Below are 25,212 nucleotides of genomic sequence, written 5' to 3' on the forward strand. Positions count from 1 at the left end.
TTTAATAAAACGTCCAGCAAGAGGATCATGCATGAGACGCATATCCAGGTTATGCCAGTAAATCTCCTCCTTACCAGGTAATTCTGTCGATGTCTGCGACCAATTAAATGATTGACCATGTTGGGTAAGGATGCCTCCAGATCGCATAATCTGCAGATGTATCTGGGGCCAGGCTGACGGTCATGGGAGACTGGCTCCACCTCCGCCAGAAGACTCAAACCTGACATGAAGAAATGAGACGTACAGGTCAGAAAGGGACACTTTAAACCGACAACTCTCTTAACTAATTTTGACCCAGTTCACTTCTACAAGTATATGCTCTTTGGGCACCAACTTGGAAGTTACTTGAATTAGACATGGTTTTAAAATACAGTAGTTACCGATGATTGGCTCATCAAGTTTCAGGTATTGGAGGTAGTGTTTGATATCCGTGAAATCTGGTAACTCATGATCCCTGGTAGCCCGCCCTGTGAGATCCACAACATCAGAAGTTAGAGATCAATGCCACAATCAATGACATGGTCTTTAGATGACAAATAGTGCTTGAACAGACTACAGCGGTAAAAACTTAATTGTAGCACTGGAAAAGTCAATAATTCACATACATACAGTGGGGTCCGGAATTATTGACACCCTTGATAAACCCTAGCAAAAATGACTCAAATAAATATACTGATCTATATTGCATGCAACAAAGAGGGAAATTATATTATGCTAATACAATTGCTCAGATAAAGATGACTTGTTATTAAACAATAATTTTCTTTCAAAAGTATGGGTCAAAATTGACATCCCTGTTTTCAAAACTTTTTCTACAATGTTTAATGAGTTGTAGAACACATTGGGAGGGTTCTTCGACCATTCCTCTATACAGAATCCTTCCAGGTCCTTCATCTGCGTGTATGAACTGCTCTCTCCAGTTTAACCAACTGCATTCAAGTGTTTGTTTTTCACGAATGGTTAAAATTCATGGATAACCTGGCCATCATCCATGCGTGATATACGTTACGGATACTTACTGAAATGATGGATTGGTCTGCTGAAGGAAATGGTTTGAGTCCTTCAGACATTCCACCCAGACTGCGAGTCACTACCAAGAGACTGGCGTTTTCAAGTGTTTCTTGGGGAGTTCCTTCAACCAAATCAGCCATAGAAATCGCAAATGACCTCACAGCGCAGAAATCCCATTTCTGACAACTGCAGGAAAACCAGAAGTAGCTGTGGGTCCAAGGGGAGTGAACTGCAATCCTAATAGAATTGAGTCTCTTCAAAGAGATTGAAGCATGCTTACCAGGGACAGGATTGCGCAATGTTTGTCTAATATCTCAGCCGATTTTATTTTTTGCACACTGACCTGTGAGAATAGCAGGCACAGCTCAATACATCCACTGTTAAGTCTTAAGGTCTGTGCAATGTAGAACTCTTGAAGTGTCCATTAGGATATTCGATTGCAGAAAAATAGAAGGCAGTCGAGGAATAGTGACGCAAATCAACATCGAGGTGACCATTCATGTGTACGGCCCTCTTGCTGTTAATTCTAGTTCATACGATATATACAGATGAAGCTTTTTAACATTGTTCAAAAATAAAAGGAAAATACTTCTACGCCAAAGGCCAGCCGAAACAGTTTTGTAAGGTAACTTTCAAGTGTGCATACCGATAGCTACAAGAGTGAGCACAATGCAAAGAGTCCCGGATTTTTTAGCAAGTGTTTGAAGGCTGTGGGACCACATGACTGCGGCCTCAGAAAAGGTGCTTTTCACTCAGAAACACATCACCCAAAGTGTGGATGTTTTCAGTCCTCAGTGCTCGGGGTGGGAGAATGGGACAACGCATAGCCACTTGCACTAAGCAAGGGACTTTGATAAATCACATGTCTGGTTAAGGGCTGTGTGATTGCTGGCAGGTCAGTTGTGGGCCAAAGCCTTCACTGCATTCGCACTTAGGAGTTCTCTATATAGAGAGTCCTTTAAAGAAAGTGATTGAGGGGCTTTCCAATTCCATTGCCATGTCCTCCTCTTAAAAGCATAGACAACAATGGCCTTTGGATGTTTATTTTCCTCTGTCCAGCTAGCATCTTCCAGTACATGGAGAACAGGAGAACCACATACTTACTTAGACTCAAATCCCAGTTCACAGATTTGGATCCAATTGATTGGTGTGAAATTTCATTCCACATACAGACACATACTTTAGTCTTAATGGTTTCAGGTGGTAGACTGCAGACATACTATGGTTTAATGACCTGTTGAAATCCACCGGTGAGCATGGACTTTAATCCATTCTTATTTCAGCAAGAGCCAGCTAGATTGGTTTGACAAAACAGCTATTTTTGCAGTAACCAACAATAAAGTTCTGTTTCTCTCATACCAATGAGTGGACGTCACAGGAAATGGGAAGAGCTTTTTTTTTTTTTTTTTTTTACATAAATCAGGTGCAGTACCAGTCAAAAGTTGACACCTACTCATTCAGGGTTTTCCCACTATTTTCTACATTGTAGAAAATAGTGAAGACATCAAAACTATGAAATAACACATATGGAATCATGTAGTAACAAAAAAAAAATGTAAACAAATCAAAATAAATGTTATTTGAGATTCTTTGAGGTAGCCATCCTTTGATGACAGCTTTGCACACTCTTGGCATTCTCTCAACCAGCTTCACCTGGAATGCTTTTCCAACAATCTTGAAGGAGTTCCCACATATGCTGAGCACTTGTTGGCTGCTTTTCCTTCACTCTGCGGTCCAACTCATCCCAAACCATCTCAATTGGGTTGAGGTCGAGTGATTGTGGAGGCCAAGTCATCTGAAGCTGGTTGAGTGTGTGCAAAGCTATCATCAAGGCAAAGGATGGCTATTTGAAGAATCTCAAAAATAAAATATATTTTGATTTGGTTAACACTTTTTGGTTGCTACATGATTTCATAATTGATGTCGTCGCTATTATTTGATCATATAAAAATAAAATCTGCAAAGAGTAGGTGTGTCCAAACGTTTCACTGGTACTGTATGTTCACAGAAACTGCTACCATGATGTGAAGCTATGGTACTGCTCTCTCTCTCTGAAGGTAGAGTCAGTAATGCAAAGCAAACAGCAATATAGGACTGATTTCCCCAACAACTGAAAGCATGGTTAGTGCTATCCGGGATCCTTGGAACATCCATACCCTAGAGCTGGGACAATAAACCCGAGAATGATCGACACCGATCACTTATCGCAAGCATTTTGCTGACATTGTTCATTACGATAAGTAGCTTATACAAGAGAAATGTGAAGTTTGAAAAGAAAGTTTGCTAATATGTATGATTGCTAATGGGACAATTGATGGCTCCAGCCATCAAACTAGTAGTAGTTCATAGGATAATAAATAAACGGGTGCACATTAATGTTAAATGTATTGTTCCATTTATATGAGCAGATACTCTGAGCACATGGTCTTGCATCACACATCTGATCTGAGGTGCTGCATGGTGCTCATCGTGGCAGGTTCATATCGCAGTCTCAGTTTAATTGAATTTTACTCAACAAAAATGACAATGTACCAACCCTTCCATACAACGTGCACTAACACTATTGGCACAGAGGGTAGTGAGCCTGTTTGAAACTCTGAACTTCCTTTACCCCTGCCAGAAGGAAGGGGCAGCAACAAGACACTTACAGAGGTCCCAAGCTCATCGTCGTCAATCAGTGAATGAAGGGAAGATGAAATTACTTACCAGTAGAAACCAGGTGGTCCTCTTTCTGTCAGGAATGAAGGGAGACGCAACCGAGAAAAACAGGTTCAGTTAAGTCAATCAGCAATGGATCAGCGGGTAACTGGTTGGTGTAACCAGCAACCTTGCTATCAGAACTACAGATAAAGATGGGGTTAGGACCCGGGACGGAATCACATGCACACCATACACATATAATAGGAAGCCACACCTAAAGCTCGAGGTGCACTGATGAGCCATTTGAGTGTAATACTATACATTCAAATGTGGACTCTGACCTGGATCTTACCTGCCCCTCTTAATTTAGTACCTATACTTCCATTGTTTGGGTTTGACACAAACTTAGCAACTGGGTGTCTTCATTTGATTTGAAAGCTTTAAAAAAAATATTGAGTACATTGGAATTTGTGTTTTGTTCGTTTGCTCTGTCCATCCTCTTATGATCACAAGCTCATTGTAATGCACAATTGTGGTTTGAAAACTATGAAATATCTCCAAGAGGCATACAACGACTGAAAGCGGAATGTGGTTGCTTCCAACTATAATTTCTAGCATCAGAAATATTCCAGTGACACTCCGCATGCTTCAGAGGTGAATAAGAACCATGATACTATGGTGACAAAGTCCTGTAGGTAAGTTAAGGGCGAATCATTGCCCTAATAAATTGTCAAGATATTTCTCTATTATAATACCTCGCTCGAAGACGGTTCAATCCAAAGGACTCCGGATAGGGCTTCAGACTGAATTTGTACACTAAACCAGAGCAAGCAGATCTGGTGTATAAAAAATAAAAAAATTATGAACAATATTCCAATTGAGACTAGTGAACAGCTTTGTACGGAGTTCACTTGTCTCACTTAACAGGAGCCAACAGTACTTCTTCGAAAAAATCTTGAAATACTCAGTTATGAAGGACATTTTTGATTTTGATATAAATCACGAAGAGACCCAAGCAGGAAGACAAGACATAGGTGTCCCTTCGAGATGATCTGCTTTTGAGGGCAAAAAGATCCGTCTTTGGAGCAGCAGTGAAGTAGAAGCGGAAAGTCAAGTTGTTCCATTAGAATGAAACATGGGGATTGAAGAACCAAACCTAACGGCAAAAGTAGACTCAACTTTGCATGGGAAAAGTAAAGGGATTAATTTGATCCTTTAAAGACAAGCCTAGACATAGTCCTCTGTTGCTCAATTGGTAGAGCCTGGCGCTTGCAATGCCAGGATAGATGGTTCGGTTCCTGGGACGACCCGTACGTACAAAATGTATGCAAGCATGACTAAGTTGCATCTTTCCTTCTTCCAAATGACATATAATATTAGACCATTTTCCCTTCTACATTCCAATATTCCCACAAGTTGTCATGACAACTCAAACCCAGCCATATCCATCAGTATTTTACAGCACCTAGACAGGGGACATCTCCAAGCGTCATGAATACGGCACAGGGTAAAAATGAAGGGATTCGGTAAGTTCCAAAGTCAACATCTTTCCAAGAAGAATATAACCACGATTTTGCCTCTCGTGGCTTCTGTTCAACCATGACGCAACATGAAAAAGTATATTGTTGGCACACTCCCATCTTAAAGTTGTTACTGGGAGCAAGAGGAATCAAGAGATAGAAATAAACTAAAACAATTTGTGTGCACATATTTGTTACACATCAAGAGGTTTTAGATACTTCATGGTGATTTGTTCCTTCATTCTTGTTGGCGTGGTGCCATGTTCATCAACAATATTCACTAAAACAAGAGTTTTATGGAAAATACTGTATCATAAATCAGGTGCACCAGAAGGTGGTGGTACACCAAAGGTGAAAGCAAAGATGAACTTTATTTAAGTCCATACCTTGCTGGTTATTTGTACAAGCAGAATGAAGCCATCTGGAAAGAGGAAAAAGATCATACGAGACCACAAGTGAACAATAGCTGCTTTCTGGAAGCTCTTGAAGAACACAAAACACAGTACCTTGGTTCTGGAAAGAAGAGGTTAATAACAGAGGACGTCTATGTGCAATTCCATGGTAAAGGAATCATGCTGAGACTTATTTTTCAATTGTATACCAAACAAATACCATTGATTTCTATGGTTTGTTAAACTTTGAACTCTATGGATGATGCACAAGGACTACTTAACAATTTCCACAGAAAATTTTACAACAACACATTTACAGGAAGAACTGTGCGGATAACAGAATATAACTGAGGGAGATTTTACCGTAACTCTGCAAAAATAATTATCCAGTCATTTGTTTTACTGTGTAAATTGTTCAAGTAATCAGTATGCAGAGTTGTATGGTTTGTTAAAATTTGAAATCAATGGTTGTGTTGGCATACATTTTTAAAGTGAAAAAATAAATAATCACAAGTCTGTAATTCCATCACCATGGAATTGCCCCATTCAGCACATCCTCCTGCTTGAAATTGATAACTATTTTTAAACTTACCGTTGTGATTGATTTTGTGAACAGGAATTTTACTCATGATTTGTCTTGACCTTATTACTCTATTAGCTGTAAGATGGTAACAGATCGTTGTGACTTGAGTAGTTAAAATATTTGACTGCAACTTTGCTTCTTACCCTCATGTGTAGTACTGTAGTCCGGTGGATCTTATACAGGGTTTCACCCCTAATGGATCTGGTACAGATCTGAAAAACAGAAGATTCTTCATGATGTGGTGGTGGAAAAAAACGGCTAGCCTAGTAACGTCGTTAGCTTGTTACAAACATATTTTTGTTTAGCTTATTGTGCCTAGGCTACACTCAACCTTACTTACAGCACAATCAATGTAGTCCTCGGCATTAGAATCCTCGTATGTCGTTTCTAAACCTTCCATTGTTGCCCCGGAAATTTGAAATGTAGTCACTTACCTAGCTAGCTGAACCGACCTAAAGATACCCTGTTGTTAGTAAACGAACGTTAGCTGATGGGTGAATAACCAGCTAATGCTAATTTAGCGAAAACAAGGTTAAAAGACAACCGTATTTCACACAGTATAAATATAAGACAGTTTTTGCAAACTATGCTAGTTATTTTTCGATCAAATAAAAGAGAAAAATGGCTTGTTGGCTTTTAGAAACCCACTTCCTGTTTAATCTGGTTGACCAACATAATTCCCCATGTTGCTGGTCTAAATGCTATACCGCCACCTGCTGGACTGGTGCTCACATCGCTTTACAATGTGACATTGAAAGTACTGTATTTTTAGAGGTCATGTGTCACTGCAAGTACACATGCACATTTTAAAACTACAAGTAATCACCCCAAAATAAATAATTCTGGATTGATGCAGACAAACATGACAACAGGTCTTGATAGATTATCCTCTGTTTTGCTGTTTATTTGGTTCTGAGAACTGAACGCGTTACAACAATGTGTTTCAATGAACACTTTCAAATCAGTCAAGTAAGTTATAAGGTATGGTTTTGCAAACAGTGGGCCCCTTCAAGTTCTTTAAAGAGCATAGCTGTCATAGGCGGCTGAACAACAGTCACTAGAGGTTAAAGCCAAGGGGCAGTAAATAATACAGTAAACAAGCACACAACACTGATGTCTCAACTCACTTGTTCCAAAATGGGAAAGGCTTCAACTATTATGGAGACCTTCAACTTCTATAAAGCTGCATCTGCAATGAGACTCAAGGATTTTTTGGAATGACTAGCAGGTCTTGGAGAGCCCATAACGACAATACAAGATAAAACCAATTGGTCCTAGTATTTACATGCAACTTTGTCTATGTGGTAAAAATAAATAAATTGGTTATCCGCTTCAAGAACAATGTTTACAATGAACAATGCATGTTTCTGTTTTCTCAAAAGCTTTTCTCAAAACAAGTGAAACATATTCAAACCTGTTACTTTTAACAGTAACCTAACATTTCCCAACTATTTAATTTTGCAATTAAATCTGGGCAAGAGAACTTCTCTGAACATGCTTAACTATTTTAAGGCCATTGATATAGAACTTAAACAGCAACAATCCCTGCTATTAGTGAAGCACCCAAGAGCAAGATCTAAAACCCATGAGCTGTGTCCGCATAATGGGAATACTTTAGAACAGTTATAAAACAACACAAAGATAATCATTTGTAATAAAATACTGCAGCTGATTATAATGATACCATACAGAGGGGATGTATTCATTGGGACTACTTCAGTATACAATTTCTGGTGCTATCTAAATTCACTATACCTGTCAATACAAAAATAATATCACAACAATATCTTCCTGACCATTTTCGGGAGGTTGGGGTTAGGTAGAGAGGGGAAAACAGAAAAGGAATATCATGGGAAGACTGTCGGTAAAAGCCAAGAGGGAATCACTGTATCCATGTATTCAGAGGAAGAACAGAATAGGGGAAGAAAGAGAGTTCATTATGTATGGAAAACCTGGGTCATGCTTTTCAATAAATAGCAATAGATGTGAAAGCATAGGATATATCAATTCTATATATATTATATATCAGACGAATGATCTATCGTTGTGAAAAGATGAGAGATTATTGGCAAATAGGAGGGAGGGTTACATGATGACTGGTAAGAGAGGCATGGACAGTGTCGATCAGGAGCAATGATAAACATGACTACATGGGGAAAGATAGGAGAGAGCCTAGGTCAAACAGTAAGTAGCGCAATGAAGTCCAGATGTTAAACGATATGGTGAGAGATGTCAATCAGAGGGTGGGTGGTCAGTCATGGGTGAAAAGCACAGGTGAACTGTCAGGCTGTGGGGTCATAAAGTTCGACACCAGATGAGGGCAGGTGCAAATGTCCACTGGTCACACTGGGGAGCAGAGAGAGGTCTGGTAGATTGCTGAGACGAGTACGCAGCTCCTTCCGTACCTGGGTCACCCGTGCCAGCTTGCGCTTGTACTCCTGAAACAAGAGTAGGTATGAAGAGTGATGTGATATGTTTTGTACAACATACTTCGAGTGGGATAAAACTGTTCAATTATTAGACAACCTTTTAGCACAATGGTTAGGGAAAGGGAGGGTTTACAAAGTAATTTGGGCACATCAGAGTAAACTGATGACATTCAATAATTTTGGTTTCATTGTGAAGTCCTATTTACTTTAAGTGGCAAACAGAACATATTAAAGTATAGATAAGTGAGTGAAAACTGTGCTGTGCATTCTTTCTCCATGGTTTTATATTACTAGTTTGTGTTAGGAATTGTTTCTTGAACTGAAAACCACCCCCCTACATCAACCTCTCACATCAGGATCACAGCTTTTATGGCAAAGGAAATATTTCTGAAATAACTTTCCTATAGCCATTCTGGCATTAGTTGTGAGCTATGAAATCCTTTCATTAAATTTGAAGTGACAGAAACTAGTGTTTGATCCAGTCATGTATTTACTACAGTGAAAAACCAAGGTGTTTCTCCTTACTATTTTTAAGTCAGTTTAACTCATCTAACTATTCAAATATATGCAAATTGAGCATTAAGTCAGGCAAATTAATAGTACAGTAAGGCCTGTAACAAAGGCCCAGTTTGAAAACAACCCCTTAATTGAAGTGTATGACTCCCCTACACAACTGGGTAAAAACTAGGTCAACCCCGATCCTCAGAGTGGAAGAGTAAAACTACCCACAAACAATGACTGTTTATACAGGCAGCCCAATTCTGATATTTTTCCATTATTGGTCTTCTGACCAATCAGATCAACTCTGAAAGAGCTGTGATTGGTCAAAAGACCTGTCAACAGCCATGGTAAGTCAGAAAATAGCCATAGCCAATAGTCCTGACACAAAGAGGCATGTGTTTAGAGAAAGGTGGTAGGCAACTCAAGTCCTGGGGAGCTGCAGCATTCAGCTTTTTATTCCAGGTTCTTAACACCCGATTAAACAAAATTGTCTAGGGGTGACCCAGTATTAGTGATTTGGTGTGTTAGTGCTGGGCTGCAACAAAAGCCTGCACCTACTACAGCCCTGTAGGGCAAGTGGCCCATGCCTGGTTTAGGGGCTTGACAATTCAAATTGTGGAAACCAAAGACTAGTATAAATGGTCAATGAACACAATATACACCTGCTGAACATGCCTTCAGACACTTTTACTACCCCAGTATGAGTAAGAGTGGTATAACCTAAGACTAACCACACCTAAATGCACTTAAAATAAATATCATTTGAGCCCGTCTGTCATTACTTTGTGCATTGAGTAGAACTTTTAAACGGCATTCAAGCCCATTTCTCTGGTCTACTTTTTTGAAGCTATGACCTCAATGGCTATTTCCAATGTAAAGTATTTGGTTTGGATATACAAAAATGTCATGTGTATGCAATAACATAACAGGTGAAGTTGAGGGTTATGCTTAAGAGTTTAATTTATTATTTAATACCATAACTCAAGAGGTCTATCAAATAGGACTAGAGTCATTCAACCCACCACCACCAATATGCACACAAGTAAAGGCAAATAACAGCACTCAGATTCATTTTTATTCTCTTTTTTTTTCTTTATTACAAGAGATTTGTTGAACTGCAGATACATTGACCAGAATACTTGATCTTGCCGACTTCCTGTGGGTAAAGGCTGGACAGTTATGCATTCAGCAATTGCAAAAACACACATTTTACCTCCACTGTGTATTAGAAACCAATGGCAATAGATTGTAGTTCTGCAAGTAATGGGGTGAGAGATGTCATCTTCGCTAAAGCATTGTGGGCCTGTACTAATCATGTGAATGACAGCACTGGAAAGTGGAGAGGGGCATAACGACTTGAATCGTAACTTGAGGTAAACACCTAACTCAAACTGTTGTGCAAATTTCCCACTGACATCGATTCAGGATTAGCATGACCGTTCCAGTTAAGCATGCATCTCAAGTTTGGACATGGCCAAATAAAAATATTTCTCCCATCAAAGTTTTACTCCGTAAGGGACAGATCATTATACTTCAGAAGTGTTGCTTGTGGCAAAATGTGAGTAGTCCACAGTCTATTCAATTGGAGACATTCAAAAGGCTGAGGGGATACAGGACAAACTGAGGAAAGAGCCTGCTACAAAAACAGAACATGTGAGAGAGACAGAATGAAGCTGGAGAATGACAAGAGTGTAGTGAAAAAATAAAGGTGATGATTTACGCACTTCTAGTTTCTGCTCGTTCTGGGCCAGGCCATCCCTCTGGCTGTGTAGAAACAGGGTGAGCATGCGTGTGAGCTGCCGCCGGTCATCGACCTCTGCCGCCAAACGTCCGCTGTAGTCTGCCAGAAACAAGCAAGCCTCCTCCACCAGCCTGGACAGGCGCTCGCCCTGCTCTATATCTGAGACAGGGAGGAGAGAACGCTTTCACTTCAGCTGAATGGGTTAATTGCGACAAGTGAGTGTCTCCAATGATGACAAACGATATCAAGCACTGACAGGGTGGTTGTAATGAGCATTTAGGTAAATCGGGTGAGGACTTAAGAGCCTTTTGTTACGTCTCCAACCTAACAGCCCTTTGTCATTTGTGGCAAAGAACTTAACGTTTTTCCTCATTTTGCTACATTACGGCTTTATTCTAAAAATGGATTAAATATTTTCTTCCCCTTATCTACACACCTTAATGACTACGTGAAAACAGGTTTAGAAATCTATTACAAATAAAACTTAAATATCTTAATTACATAAGTATTGAGACATTTGCTATGAGACTCAATTTACCTCAGGTGCATCCTGTTTCCATTGTATCTTTATTTAACTAGGAAAGTCAGTTAAGAACAAATTATTATTTTCAATGACGGCCTAGGAACAGTGTTCAGGGGCAGAAAGACAGATTTGTACCTTGTCAGCCCGGGGATTCGATATTGCAACCTTTCGGTTAGTAATCCAACGCTCTAACCACTAGGCTACCTGCCGCCCCATTGATCATCCTTGAGATGTTTCTACAGCTTGATTGGAGTTAGGGTTGCACATTTTGGGGAATATCCAGAGGTGGTAACTTCCCATGGTAAAGTATGGGAATTAATATTAATACCATTTAAAAATGTTGATTTTTTTTGCATTGGATATATTTACCATATATGGAGACAAACATTTTACCTGAAGTGGACCGTTGCAAATGATTAAATCCTTCCAATAGAAAAAAAAAAAAAAAGTTGTTACAAATTGAACTTTAATTAAATGAGTAGACTCTTCACATGGGATGATTTCCCTGAATAAAATACAATTTTGAATGATCCATCGCAACGCCCAAAGGTATTTTTAACATCTGTAAAATGATAGCTTAGAAACAAAAGCTTTGGTTGTCTTCCATGTCTTCGCCCTGGACCTCCTCAATGTCCACCTCTTCAACATCAGACTGAGGCCTCATGTCCCTTTCCAACCTTGAGGGTGGCTCATTGTCAAGCTCAAAAAGCCTCAAATTTGCATGGATGGCCAACGATTTTTCAACCCTTGTATTGGTCAGCCTGTTGCGTGCTTTGGTGTGTTCCCAAACAAGGACCAGTTGCGCTCTGAGGCGGCTGATGTTGGGATTCAGAGGATGATAAGAGGCAACAGGGGAAAGAGCCTCAGATCCACAAAGTCCTTTCCACCAGGTGGCTGATGAGATATGTTTGCACGACTGCCATATTGCATTTCCATCCCAAAGCCCTTGCTTGGAAGTGTACTTCGCCAGACTGCCAAGAACCTTGGCCTTATCCAGGCCAAGGTGACGAGACATGGTAGTGATGACAACATAGGCATTGTTGATCTCTGCAACAGACAGGAGGATGCTCATGCCAGCACACTTGGGGTCCAACACGAACACTGTGGCATGTATAGGCTTCAGGCAGAAGTCTTCACGCTTTTTAAAATGTATTTCAGAACTGCAGTTTCCTCTGCTTGGACCAACATTGAAGTGGGCAGGGCAGTTCAGATTTCTTCTCTTACATCTGCAAGCAGAGTCTGAACATCAGACAGGATGAGAGAAAAAAAATATCTTCCAATACACATTGCCTGTGAGCAGAGGTGAGTTGCATCTATTGAGTTAAACAAAAAAAAAACTTTGATTCCAGGAGGACCATAAGCTGTTGCTATTGATAAAGTGTCTGATTCATCATTTTCACCTCGAATAGAAGTAGAGGGACTTTTTCCAGAGGTTGCTTGTTGTGAGCGCTGAGGGAACTTTATGCACTTGGCCAGATGATTCTGCATCTTTGTTGCATTCTTCACAGTATTTGCAAATGTTCATAGCTTTTCCTCCTACATTAGCTGCAGTGAAATGTCTCCACACATCAGATCGTGCCAGTGGCATTTTCCTGTAAAGATAAGGGGGGGAAATGAGAAAAAACAACAAATACAATTCCATGTACAGATATATAGTTAGGCAGTTAGATTAAACAACTCCTTTGTAAGGTGAATGTTTCAAATTAAACATGTATGGAAACAGGTGAATTAACACTCAGTTAGCAGGCTCACACAAGCTAAAAACCCACATGGTAGCAGAAACTAACCAGCAGAAAATATTTAAACACACTTTGCTATAGGCTACTATTTACACGTTTTTTTTTATTTTTATCTAGTCTTAAAATATATTCACCTCACCCAGTATTGTAATCAAAACTTACCAGAAAGCATGTAGTCCTTGGCACAGAGTGTAGTGTGGGCTCAATAGCATCTCATTAGTGTGCAAGATCTTGAGAATCAGCTGTACATGTGATGGAAGAGTGCACTGTGCATGCAGAGGGTTGCAATTCCATTGATTTGGGGATAGTTTAACTAAAATAAGCCACAAGAACTAGAATTGCCTTGTGTATCCCACTTCTGATGAATTAAAACGAAATTCCCTAAACTTCAAGGAAAGCTTCCGGACATTTAACAGAACGTTTCCGACCATTTGCAACCCAAATTGGAGTCAACCTGTAGTAAATTAAATTGATTGGACATGATTTGGCAAGGCACACCTGTCTATATAAAGGTCCCCCAATTGACAGTTCATGCCAGAGAAAAAAACCAAGCCATGAGGTAGAAGGAATTGTCCGTAGAGTGCCGAGATAGGATTGTGTCAGGGCACAGATCTGGGGAAGGGTACCAAAAAAATGTATTCAGCATATAAGGTCCAAGAACACAGTGGCCTCCATTCTTAAATGGAAGTTTAGAACCACCAAGAATCTTCCTAGAGCTGGCCTCCCAGCCAAAATGAGCAATCGGGGGAGAAGGGCCTTGGTTAGGGAGGTGACCAAGAACCAGATGTTCACTGACAGAGGTCTAGAGTTCCTCTGGTGATGGGAGAAACATCCAGAAAGACAACCATCTCTGCAGCACTCCACCCATCAAGCATCTTTGGTATAGTGGCCAGACAGAAGCCACTCTTCACTAAAAAAGGCACATGACAGCCCACTTGGAGTTTGCCAAAAGGTACCTAAAGGACTCTCAGACCATGAGAAACAAGATTCTCTGGTCTAATGAAACCAAGATTGAACTCTTTGGCCTGAATGCCAAGCGTCACATCTGGAAGAAACCTGGCACCATCCCCACGGTGAAGCATGGTGGCAGCATCATGCTATGGGGATGTTTTTCAGCGGCAGGGACTGGGAGACTAGTCAGGATCAAGGGAAAGATGAACGGAGCAAAGTTGAGATCCTTAATGAAAACCTGCTCCAGAGCGCTCAGGACCTCAGACTGGGTCAAAGGTTCACCTTCCAACAGGACAACAACCCTAAGCAAAGACAATGCAGCATTGGCTTCGGGACACGTGTCCGAGTGGCACAGTCAGAGCCCGGACTTGAACCCGATCGAACATCTCCGGAGAGACCTGAAAAGAGATGTGCAGAAACACTCCCCATCCAACCTGAGCTTGAGAGTTTCTACAGAGGAGAATGGGAGAAACTCCCAAAATACAGGTGTGACAAGCTTGTAGCAGTAACCGGAAGGTTGCAAGTTCAAACCCCCGAGCTGACAAGGTACAAATCTGTCGTTCTGCCCCTGAACAGGCAGTTAACCCACTGTTCCTAGGCCGTCATTGAAAATAAGAATTTGTTCTTAACTGACTTGCCTGGTTAAATAAAGGTAAAAATAAAATCATACTCAAGACTAATCACTGTCAAAGGTGCTTCAACAAAGTACTGAGTAAAGGGTCTGAATACTAATGGGATATTTATAAAACATCCAAAAACCTGTTTTTGCATTGTCACGATGAGATAGATTGATGGGGGGGAAACAATTTAGTCAATTTTAGAATAAGGCTGTAATGTGACAAAATGTGGAAAAAGTCAAAGGGCCTAAATAATTTCCAAATGTACTGTATGTGATTGAGAACCTTGCTAATTGTAGGGCCAACTAATATACAGTTTGTTTAACTGTTGAACTGACTAAGTATGGTTTATGTGTAGCATGGCGTCTGTCGTAGATTTCAGAACACACTAACACGTTCCCCGAAACATCAAAAACAACTAGGGCACTTGCAGGGGTCAGCACAGCAGTAGTGCAACGGCCAAGCCACACTCTGGAGTAGAACCACACCCCCAGTGGCACTCGGGAGCATTCCGCAGGGCTGACTGTAGCTGGTGCAAGAGTGTGGGATAGAAGTGTATGCCAGGGCCCACCTGTGATCCTGTGCAGTAGTGACGTGTCCAGCACCTCAGCAGGCAGGCAGGAGATCCGCTGACACAGCGCCGAGTCCCCAGTGGCGGAATTCTCCAGTTCCTGCAGGGCCCGGATTAACTCTGCCGTCTGAGAGTGAGGGGTAGAAAAAGAGGGAAGGGGGAGAGTGAGGAAGAATGGGAGAAGAGAAGGAAGAAATGACAGATGGGGACAGACCCCCACATTGCAGTTAGAAAGCATGCCAAACATCCGAGAAAACAACAAAGAAACTTCTTAAAGCCATGCGGATACAAAAAAAACAAAAAAACTAAGCGGGATACGAAGAGGTTAATGCAACGACAGAAAGAACCTCAGATCGGTTGAATGAACATAGCCATTAAACAGCCCCCCCTCACACAGTCCACGCCACCCCCCTGTAAGGTGTTGGGTTGGCCTGTACCTGTGGGGGCTCTGCTGGGGAGCTCCGGGAGGCCATGTCCTGGTCATCCAGTTGAATTTCCTCATACGGCCTCTTCTTGGCCTTCTCTCCCACTGTGGAACATTGATACAGGGTGAGCGCTCATGTGAAGATGACAACATACTGATATGAATACTATGTCACATCCTTTGACACTGGCCATGTCTGAATACACATACTTCCGTCCGAGTAGGCCAATTGAGTACGCTATTAAAAAAAAAGTTTAACAGAACACAACATTGAAAATCTAGTATAAATTCCGTCACTCATTTCAGCTGAACAATAAGATACAGGGATGCGCTGCCGAAATCAACAACTAGCAGGAACTTCTCATTTCCAGTATAAGAAATTACATACATACACAATGGGAATTTTCTAAAATCAAGTGTTTTAAAATGCCAGGATGTTCTACTTATTTCATCTAGTAGAATTTGACACACTTTTCCACAATGCATTGGAAGAGGTGGGCTGCCCTAGTGCATGACTACTTGAAGAGAACTGGGGCTTAACAAAAACTAGGCTAGAGGCAAACTAGGCTAGAGGCAGACTGAGTAGGCCTATAACTCAATTCCTATTCTATTCAGAGTTTAGAGAAATTAACCAGATTGGAAGTGAGCTATTAACAGGCTGGTTAACGCAATGCACGTCTGTCAAAATTGGGGGGGGGGATCCACCCCCACTTGGCCCTGCCCCTCATTAAGGATCCCTCTACTTTCCACCGTTCATCTTTCTCTCGATCCTGACTAGCCTACCAGTCCCTCGTGCTGAAAAACATCCCCAAAGCATGCTGCTGCCACCAATACCACACTTTACTGTAGGGATGATGCCAGGTTTCCTCCAGACATGACACTTGGCATTCAGGCCAAAGAGTTCAATCTTGGTTTCATCAGACCAGAGAATCTTGTTTCTCATGGTCTGAGAGTCCTTTAGGTGCCTTTTGGCTAAATCCAAGCGGGCTGTCATGTGCCTTTTACTGATGAGATTCTTCCATCTGGCCACTACCATAAGGGTCTGATGGGTGGAGTGCTGCAGAGATAGGAGAAACTTCCACAAGGACAACCATCTCCACAGAGGAACTCTAGAGCTCTGTCAGATTGCCGATCGGGTACTTGGTCACCTCCCTGACCAAGGACCTTCTCCACTGATTGCTTAGTTTGGCCAGGCAGCGAGCTCTTGGAAGAGTCTTGGTGGTTCCAAACTTCTTCCATTTAAGAATGATGGAGGCCACGGTGTTCTTGGAGACCTTCAATGCTGCAGACATTTTTGGTACCCTTCCCCAGATCTGTGACTCGACACAATCCTGTCTTGGAGTTCTACGAACAATTCCTTCGACCTCATGGCTTGGTTTTTGCTCTGACATGCACTGTCAACTGTGGGACGTTATATAGACAAGTGTGTGCCTTTCCAAATCATGTACAATCAATTGAATTTGCCACAGGTGCTCCAATCAGGTTGTAGAAACATCAAGTATCAATGGAAACAGGACACACCTAAGCGCAATTTCAAGTCTCATAGCAAAGGGTCTGAACACCTAAGGTATCTGTTAAAAAAAATGTTTTTAAATTACATGAATTAAAAAAGTGCAAAAATTGTGTATAGACATGAAAATAATATTTAATCTATTTTAGAATAAGGCTGCAATGTAACAAAATGTAGAAAAAGTGAAGGAGTCTGAATACATGTTTTCAGATCAGAGTACAAGGAAGACACTTAAGACTATGAACACACCCGAGGTGTCCGTTGGTTAGGAGGGTACTTACGCAGAACGTGTGAGAGCTGGTCCAGCAGGTTGTTCTCATACACCGCTCTCTCCTGCCAGATGGACAGAACCCGGCCCAGCTGTTTCTTACATCCATCCTCTCCATCCCTGCACACACACTTCCAATTACCATCAGAAGGCTCGTGACAATGTTTTTATTTTACCTTTATTTAACTAGGCAAGTCAGTTAAGAACAAATTCTTATTTTCAATGACAGCCTAGGAACAGTGGGTTAACTGCCTGTTCAGGGGCAGAAAGACAGATTTGTACCTTGTGAGCTCGGGGATTTGAACTTGCAACCTTCCGGTTACTAGTCCAATGCTCTAACCACTAGGCTACCCTGCTGCCAACCACAACAATAACTAAAACAGCGGGAGCCAGGTTTGATTCTCACCTGGACACGTGTTTGAAGGCATCAACGATGACAGGAGCAAAGTCCTGGGTGAACTCGGGTCCTTTCTTCTTGCTGTTCTGGATGACATCGTTGGCAAGGTAGAGGAAGGTGAGCTTCCTGGATACCTTGGCTGCAGACAGATCACAGTCAAGTGTGGAAAACAGTCAAAGCAGAGTGATCTTACACAAAGCAACAGAGGCAAGTGTCAAATGCTCCTGCTGGGTTTCAACTCAGGATACCTTTATCCCTTATTTTACCAGGCAAGTTGACAGAACACATTGTCATTTAGAGCAAGGACCGGTGGAATAGTTACAGGGGAGAGGACGACTCAGGCAGACTACACATGACTAACTTAGAACCCAGTTAGGTCTTAACACAACACAGGCTGACTAACAGCAGAACAGTATGACGCTGCATATTAAAGCCAAAACTCCATTGCCCATACATCATAACGCAGTTGACAAACAGGTGTTATGTAGCTCTATTGTAGGAAGTGGATCTGCCTTTAGGTTTCTCCCCCTGAGCGATCAGCCTAAGTAAACAAAAAGCTGGACATACCCGTCCCAAGTTTAGGACTTCATGCCTATCAACTACCGAGATGAGGCTGGTGTAACCGAAGTGAAATGGCTGGCTAGTTAACACGCGCTAACTAGAGGGACGGAAGCTATACTGTTACACTGGCAATACTAAAGTGCCTATAAGAACATCCAATAGTCAAAGGTTAATGAAATACAAATGGTAGAGAGGGAAATAGTCCTATAATAACTACAACCTAAAACTTCTTACCTGGGAATATTGAAGATTCATGTTAAAAGGAACCACCAGCTTTCATATGTTCTCATGTTCTGAGCAAGGAACTGAAACTTTAGCTTTCTTACATGGCACATATTGCACTTTTACTTTCTTCTCCACTTTGTTTTTGCATTATTTAAACCAAATTGAACATGTTTCATTATTTACTTGACTAAATTGATTTTAATTGATGTATTATATTAAGTTAAAATTAAATAGTTCATTGTTCATTCAGTATTGTTGTAATTGTCATTACAAATAAAATCGTCCGATTAATCGGTATCAGCTTTTTTTGGTCCTCCAATAAATCGGTATCGGCGTTGAAAAAAAAATCATAATCGGTCGACCTCTAGTACACAGCACAAAAGACTTTGTAGCTATTCATAAAGACTTGAAGCCAGAGCTAACCCTGTGACATTTGAATGAGTTCACTAACAAACACCAATGACAAAAGAAAGTTATGACAAAGAAACCTACAAAAATGAGAGCACAACTAACCATGAGTAGACTACAGGCAGGGCAATGCTAAGACATCAGATGCTATTCCCAGTCCACAGAAGTATGAGCAGCTCCCAAAATACAGAGGCCCAAATGGGATATCATTGGGTTCTTTTAACCAAAAGAAAAAAAACAGACCGGATCAAATACCACAAAAGCTCAGATTTCTATTTAGGCAGTAGGCTTTAAAACGAGAGACAGCTACAAGTATCAGTAGGCAATGTCATACACAATGCAGATTGTCCTCTTCCCCAACACATTTTACATAACATCTCATCAATTTCACATGGCAAAAGAACAAAATAATTAGCCACCCTACAGCTGAATGTGGCAGTCATTGAATACCTGTTGTAATCATTGAGACCTTGTGGTAGTGTAAGAAATCCTTTAAAAAATAAAAAATAAAAGTTCCATTGGTGTTTCTGTGTAATTTTATTGTGAACATTCCTTGGCAAAGCAGGCTAATTCCAGTCAACTTATTTCAGATATAGCCTATCACTCATGTGCAGTGATGTGATGCAGAGATACATTTTTGGAAAACGTTTCCTAAGAGGCACTTTGCAATCATTTTGAACAGATGCATGAAGCATATAGGCTATAACCTACCACTTGATGACGCCATTCCATTCCACAAGTTATTGGATGAAGGGGTCTTCTGTACAGGGGAGTTTAGTTAATGTCTTAACATTAAAGTGCAGCGCCTGCGGTACGGTTTTGGAAGCATAAGGACCCGATCTTTCATATCAGCGAGAAATAACAATTTAACTTAAAGTTAGATTGATACACACCTTCATAGGGTTAGTGTTCCCACACAGCCATGTCACAGCGAGTGTTAACGGAAAACCGAGGGATTAAATAGCACACTGATCACGTGTGAGAAACATGCAGAAACATGCTGCAACTGAAAAATACATTTGGCTGCAACCGCGATAAAGGTGGTTAAAACAATGAGTTTGTACAATTATTTTGACGTGATGAAAGCAAAAAAGGGACTTGCACTGAATAAACGCAACAATTTCAAAGATTTTACTGAGTTCATAGAAGGTAATCAGTCAATTGCAATACATTAATTAGTCTCTAATCTATGGATTTCACATGACTGAGACTACAGATATGCATCTCTTGGTCACAGATATCTTACAAAATTTGTAAAGTAGGGGGCGTGGAACAGAAAACCAGTTAGTATCTGGTGTGACCACCATTTGCCTCATGCAGCGTAACACATCTCCTTTGTAGAGTTGATCAGGCTGTTGATTGTCGCATGTGGAACGTTGTCCCACTCCTCTTCAATAGCTGTGCGAAGTTGCTGGATATTGGTGGGAACTTGAATGCTATCGCACGTGGCGATCTAAAGCATCCCAAACATGCTCAATGGGTGATATGTCTGGTGAGTATGCAGGCCATGGAAGAAATTACATTCAGCTTCCAGGAATTGTGTACAGATCCTTGCGACATTGGGCCGTGCATTACCATGCCAAAACATGAGGGGGAAGATGATGAATGGCACGACAAGGGGCCCCGGGATTTCGTAAAATTGCCATCAATAAAATGCAATTGTTATCTGTAGCTTAAGCCTGCCCATTCCATAACCCCACCGCCACCACAGGGCAATCTGTTCAATGTTGACATGAGCAAAGTGCCCACCCACACGACACCATCTGCCCTGTACAGTTGAAACGAATTAATCTGTGAAAAGCACACTTCAGCGTGCCGGTGGCCATGGTAGGTGAGCATTTGCCCACTGACAGCAGTTACGACGCCAAAGTGCAGTCAGGCAAAGACCCTGGTGAGGACGACGAGCATGCAGATAATCTTCCCTGAGATCGTTTTTGACAAGATTTCACATTGAAAAACACCAAAAATACCTGCCAAATTCTACAAAACGACATTGGAGCCAGTTTATGGTGGGAAAATGTACTTTCAGCTCTCTGGCAACAGCTCCTGTTGACATTCCTGCAGTCAGCATGCCAATTGCGTGCATTGTATTGTATGACAAAACCGCACATTTTAGAGTGGCCTTTTGTCCCAGTACAAAGTGCACATGTGTAATGATATTTAATCAGCATCTTGATATCCCTGTCAGGTGGATGTATTATCTTGGAAAATGATAAAGGCTCACTAAGAGGGATGTAAAGAAATTTGAGTTTGAGAAATAATCTTATGGATAAGAACATTACTGGGATCTTTCATTTCAGCTCATGAAACATGGGACCAACAGTTTGTTGTGTTTATATTTGTACAGTATGTTTCTAGAACCGTAAAGCAATTGAGAATAAATTCACGTTTAGATGGAGTAATTACAGTGCATTCATTAAGTATTCAGACCCCTTAACTTTTTCCACATTGTTACGTTACAGCCTTATCCTAAAATAAATTAAATTGTATTCCCCTTAATCCACACATAACAAAGCAAAAAACAAGTTGACATTTTTGCTCATTTATTACAAATAAACTGAAACATAACATTTACATAAGTATTCAGACCCTTCACTCAGTACCTTGTTGAACCACCTTGGCAGCGATTACAGCCTCAAGTCTTTGGTTTCACACAATGCATTTGTGGAGTTTCTCCCATTCTTCAGAATGGATCCTCTCAAGCGCTGTCAGGTTGGATGGGGAGCATCACTGCACAGGTGAAACATTGCCCTAGTCAGAGGTCCTGAGCGCTCTAGAGCAGGTTTTCAATCAAGGAGCTCTGTACTTCGCTTCATTCACCTTTGCCTCGATCTTGACTAGTCTCCCAGTCCATGCCACTGAAAAACATCCCCACAGTATGATGCTGCCCCGAACATGCTTCACCGTAGTGATGGTGCAAGGTTTGCTACAGACTTGGCATTTAAGCCAAAGAGTTCAATCTTGGTTTCATCAGACCAGAACATCTTGCATCTCATGGTCAGAGTCCTTTAGGTGCCTTTTGGCAAACGCCAAGTGGGCTGTCATGCGCGTTATACTGAGGAGTGGCTTACGTCTGGTCACTTCACAATAAAGTCCTGATGGGTGGAGTGCTGCAGAGCTGTTGGTCCTTCTGGAATGTTCTCCCATCTCCACAGAGAACTCGAGAACTCTGTCAGAGTGACGATCGGGTCCTTGGTCACCTCCCCGATCAAGGCCCTTCACCGATTGTTCAGTTTAGCCAGGCGGCCAGCTCTAGGAAGAGTCTTGGTGGTTCTAAACTTCTACCATTTAAGACTGATGGTGGCCCATGTGTTCTTGGAGACCTTCAATGCAGCAGACATTTTTGGTACCCTTCCCCAGATCTGTGACTCGACACAATCCTGTCTTGGATCTCTACGGACAATTCCTTCAACCTCATGGTTTGGTTTTTGCTCTGACATGCACTGTCAACTGTGGGACGTTATATTGGCAGGTGTGTGCCTTCCCAAATCATGTCCAATCAATTTAAATTTGCCACAGGTGGACCCCAAGTTGTAGAAACATCAAGGATGATCAATGGAAACAGGATGCACCGGAGCTCAATTCCGAGTCTCAAAGCAAAAAGGCCTGAATACTCACGTAAATAAGGTATCCATTTTAATTAATACATTTGCTAAAATGTCCAAAAACCAGTTTCAGCTTTGTCATTATGGAGTATTGTGTGTAGATTGAGGGGGGGAAATGTATTTAATACATTTTAGATTAACATGCTGACCAGACCGACCGCAAGTTGATTTTGTCCACCCAAATGTAGAAAAGGGAAGAGGTCTGAATACTTTCTGAATGTACTAGCTGCTTTAGCTCTGAAAATAACGAGGTCCTTGGACCTTAAGGAGACTAACAATACTCCTTAAGAACATATTGGGCTAGCTATAACCCACTTACATATACATTTTTATGGGCAGCAACACTGACCCTAGTTCACCCTGATGTTAAGTAGAACATACTAGGAAATATGATAGTGATGTGCCAATGTGAGGGGTTCTACCTGTAACAAGACTACCTGGTTTTCGGACTCAAATGAGTAGCGAGCTAATAGTTACTGCATTCTCATTCACTATCAGAGCAATCACTCCAATGACCCAACTTTGAGATATAGGGAATTTATAAAGTATTCATATCCCTCAACGTACAGCCCAAATTCAAAGTGGATTTTTATTCTCACCCATCAAACACATACAAAATAACCCATAATGACAGTTTAAACAAGATTCTGTTGTCCGAGAGAAATTGCACTCCTTGGCCTGAATGCAAATCTGTGTAAAGAAGATAACCCTTCCCCACCGCTCCCCATCTAAATTCAGAGTTTGAGTAAATATGCAAGGAAGACCGTGAGAAAATCAAATCCAAATCTGCAAAGCTGATTCATACCCAAGACGACTCAAAGCTGTAATCACTGCCAAATGTGCTTCTACAAAATACTGACTCGGGGGTGTGAATACTTGAGAAATCAGATATTTCTGAATTTAATGTAATACAGTTGCTACAATCTATTTGGGATTCAGGCTGTAACAAGAAGATGTAGAATAATTCAAAGGGAATACTTTCTGAAGGCACTGTATTAACTAGGCAGGTAACTAAATTGCAACTTCATAAAGGACTTGAGGTACCTAGTTAGCCGCTGGCTGGCTTGACTGGGGCCTCGTGCCAGTCTTGTTGTCCATTCCAGCAATACCTTAGCAGGTTGATTGTTAACCGACTATCCCCAAGCACCCTTCCGGGGAGCTAGAACTAACGTTAGTTCTAACGTTAAACGTTAAGTTTCATAACTAGCTTGTTAGCAAGCCTTTATTTGCACTTAATTAGTTATCTACTGTAAACTAACTACACAATTGACAAACAAGTTAGCTGTTAAGTAAAGTATCCAACCGCCAGTAGCTGACAAATTGACGTTATTTAGATTAGATAAATTGATGACACGGTTAGTAGATTGTGATGCAGCCGACGACATTTGGTGTTTGTTTACTTGCAACGGTTAGCCATCTAGCTAGCTAAGTTGCTAACATTGCTTGTTCAGCTAACAGTAGCTAGCTAAAAAGATTGCAAGTTAGCTAACCTTCGCAATTGTTCGTTAACATGTTAGCTAACTACACTTGATATGCATGACTACACGGTCATATCTAAATAGAATATAGATGTTAATATTGCTTAACATACTTCACCTATAACTAACTAACATTACCTTTTTTCAATTCGTTGAACCAAACGTTGACGATGGTCTTCGAGTGTTTTCTATGATGGATAAGCCAAAGTGACAATGTCTGAACACTTTGTTGGGAGTTGCTAAGCTCCGATAGTTTCTTCTCCAACGCTGCCTCTGAAAAAGCTGACATGTCGACGACTTTTGGGGAAAACAGATATTGGATGCTAGCTAGGGCCCACAGCTAGCTAAATTAGCAATTGGGCTAGCACGCGATATGCTTGTGCAAACGCTGCAGCCCTGCAAGTGTGTACGGACGGAGGCAGGGTCACTTTACCCTCTCTATTTACGTGCACGCCTGTTTCTGTATTTTAAAAAATCCAGCCCTGCAAGTGTACGGACAGAGGCAGGGTCACTTTGTCCCCTTTATTTCCGTGCACGTATGTTTCTGTGTTTCCATTGGTTCATTCTAGAATGAAGGCGGGATGTGGCTTGTAAAACATACCACGTTGCATTATTTTTACATTCTCGTTACAATCTCATGAACTGTGTTAGCAGCCTGATCTCATGGACTAGACATATCATAGTAAACGTAATTCCGGGATACCAATTAGTCTCAAATGTTATGTTTGGTATGGTTACAAAACACAGCAAATTACTTTTAACCCCTCTGTCTGTAAAGTTCAAGATATGGCTTGGAACTTGGAAATCAATCAATCTACCATCGTTAATACAATGGAAATATCTAATGATTTATTATTTAAGTATTAAAAGTGTGTGGGCTACAGAGAGAAATAAAATGGTGCAGTTTCAGGCCATGTAACAGAAAGTGATGCGGGCATTGAAGATGGGTGTGTGTGCTAGTGGATCAAGGCAGGTGTGATATAGTTGATGTTTGAATGATGTTGTCGTCGTGACCAGTGAACTGAGATAAGGCAGAGCTTTACCTAGCATGGACTTGTAGATGACCTGGAGCCAGTGGGTCTGGCGACGAATATGTAGCGAGGGCAAGCCGACTCGAG

General features: G+C 41.2%; 1 protein-coding gene across 2 annotated transcripts; it reads right to left on the reverse strand.

The window, feature by feature from the left end:
- Positions 1 to 7,025: 7,025 nt before the first annotated feature.
- LOC115128683 (regulation of nuclear pre-mRNA domain-containing protein 1A-like) lies at positions 7,026 to 24,622 on the reverse strand. 2 transcript variants are annotated; one of them, XM_029658756.2, is made up of 7 exons: positions 24,233 to 24,622; positions 17,827 to 17,956; positions 17,434 to 17,540; positions 15,656 to 15,747; positions 15,219 to 15,345; positions 10,801 to 10,976; positions 7,026 to 8,584 (listed from the first exon to the last, which is right to left on the reverse strand). In XM_029658756.2, exons 1-7 carry the CDS (start codon positions 24,381 to 24,383, stop codon positions 8,429 to 8,431), a joined length of 939 nt encoding a protein of 312 aa, XP_029514616.1. In that variant the 5' UTR covers positions 24,384 to 24,622; the 3' UTR covers positions 7,026 to 8,428. The 2 variants fall into 2 exon arrangements, with proteins under 2 accessions (XP_029514616.1, XP_029514618.1); XM_029658758.2 differs by lacking the exon at positions 7,026 to 8,584 and adding an exon at positions 10,148 to 10,232 and having other exon boundaries at positions 24,233 to 24,621.
- Positions 24,623 to 25,212: the final 590 nt, after the last annotated feature.

This window comes from Oncorhynchus nerka, linkage group LG4 (genome assembly GCF_034236695.1).
Source record: "Oncorhynchus nerka isolate Pitt River linkage group LG4, Oner_Uvic_2.0, whole genome shotgun sequence".
NCBI lineage: Eukaryota > Metazoa > Chordata > Actinopteri > Salmoniformes > Salmonidae > Oncorhynchus > Oncorhynchus nerka.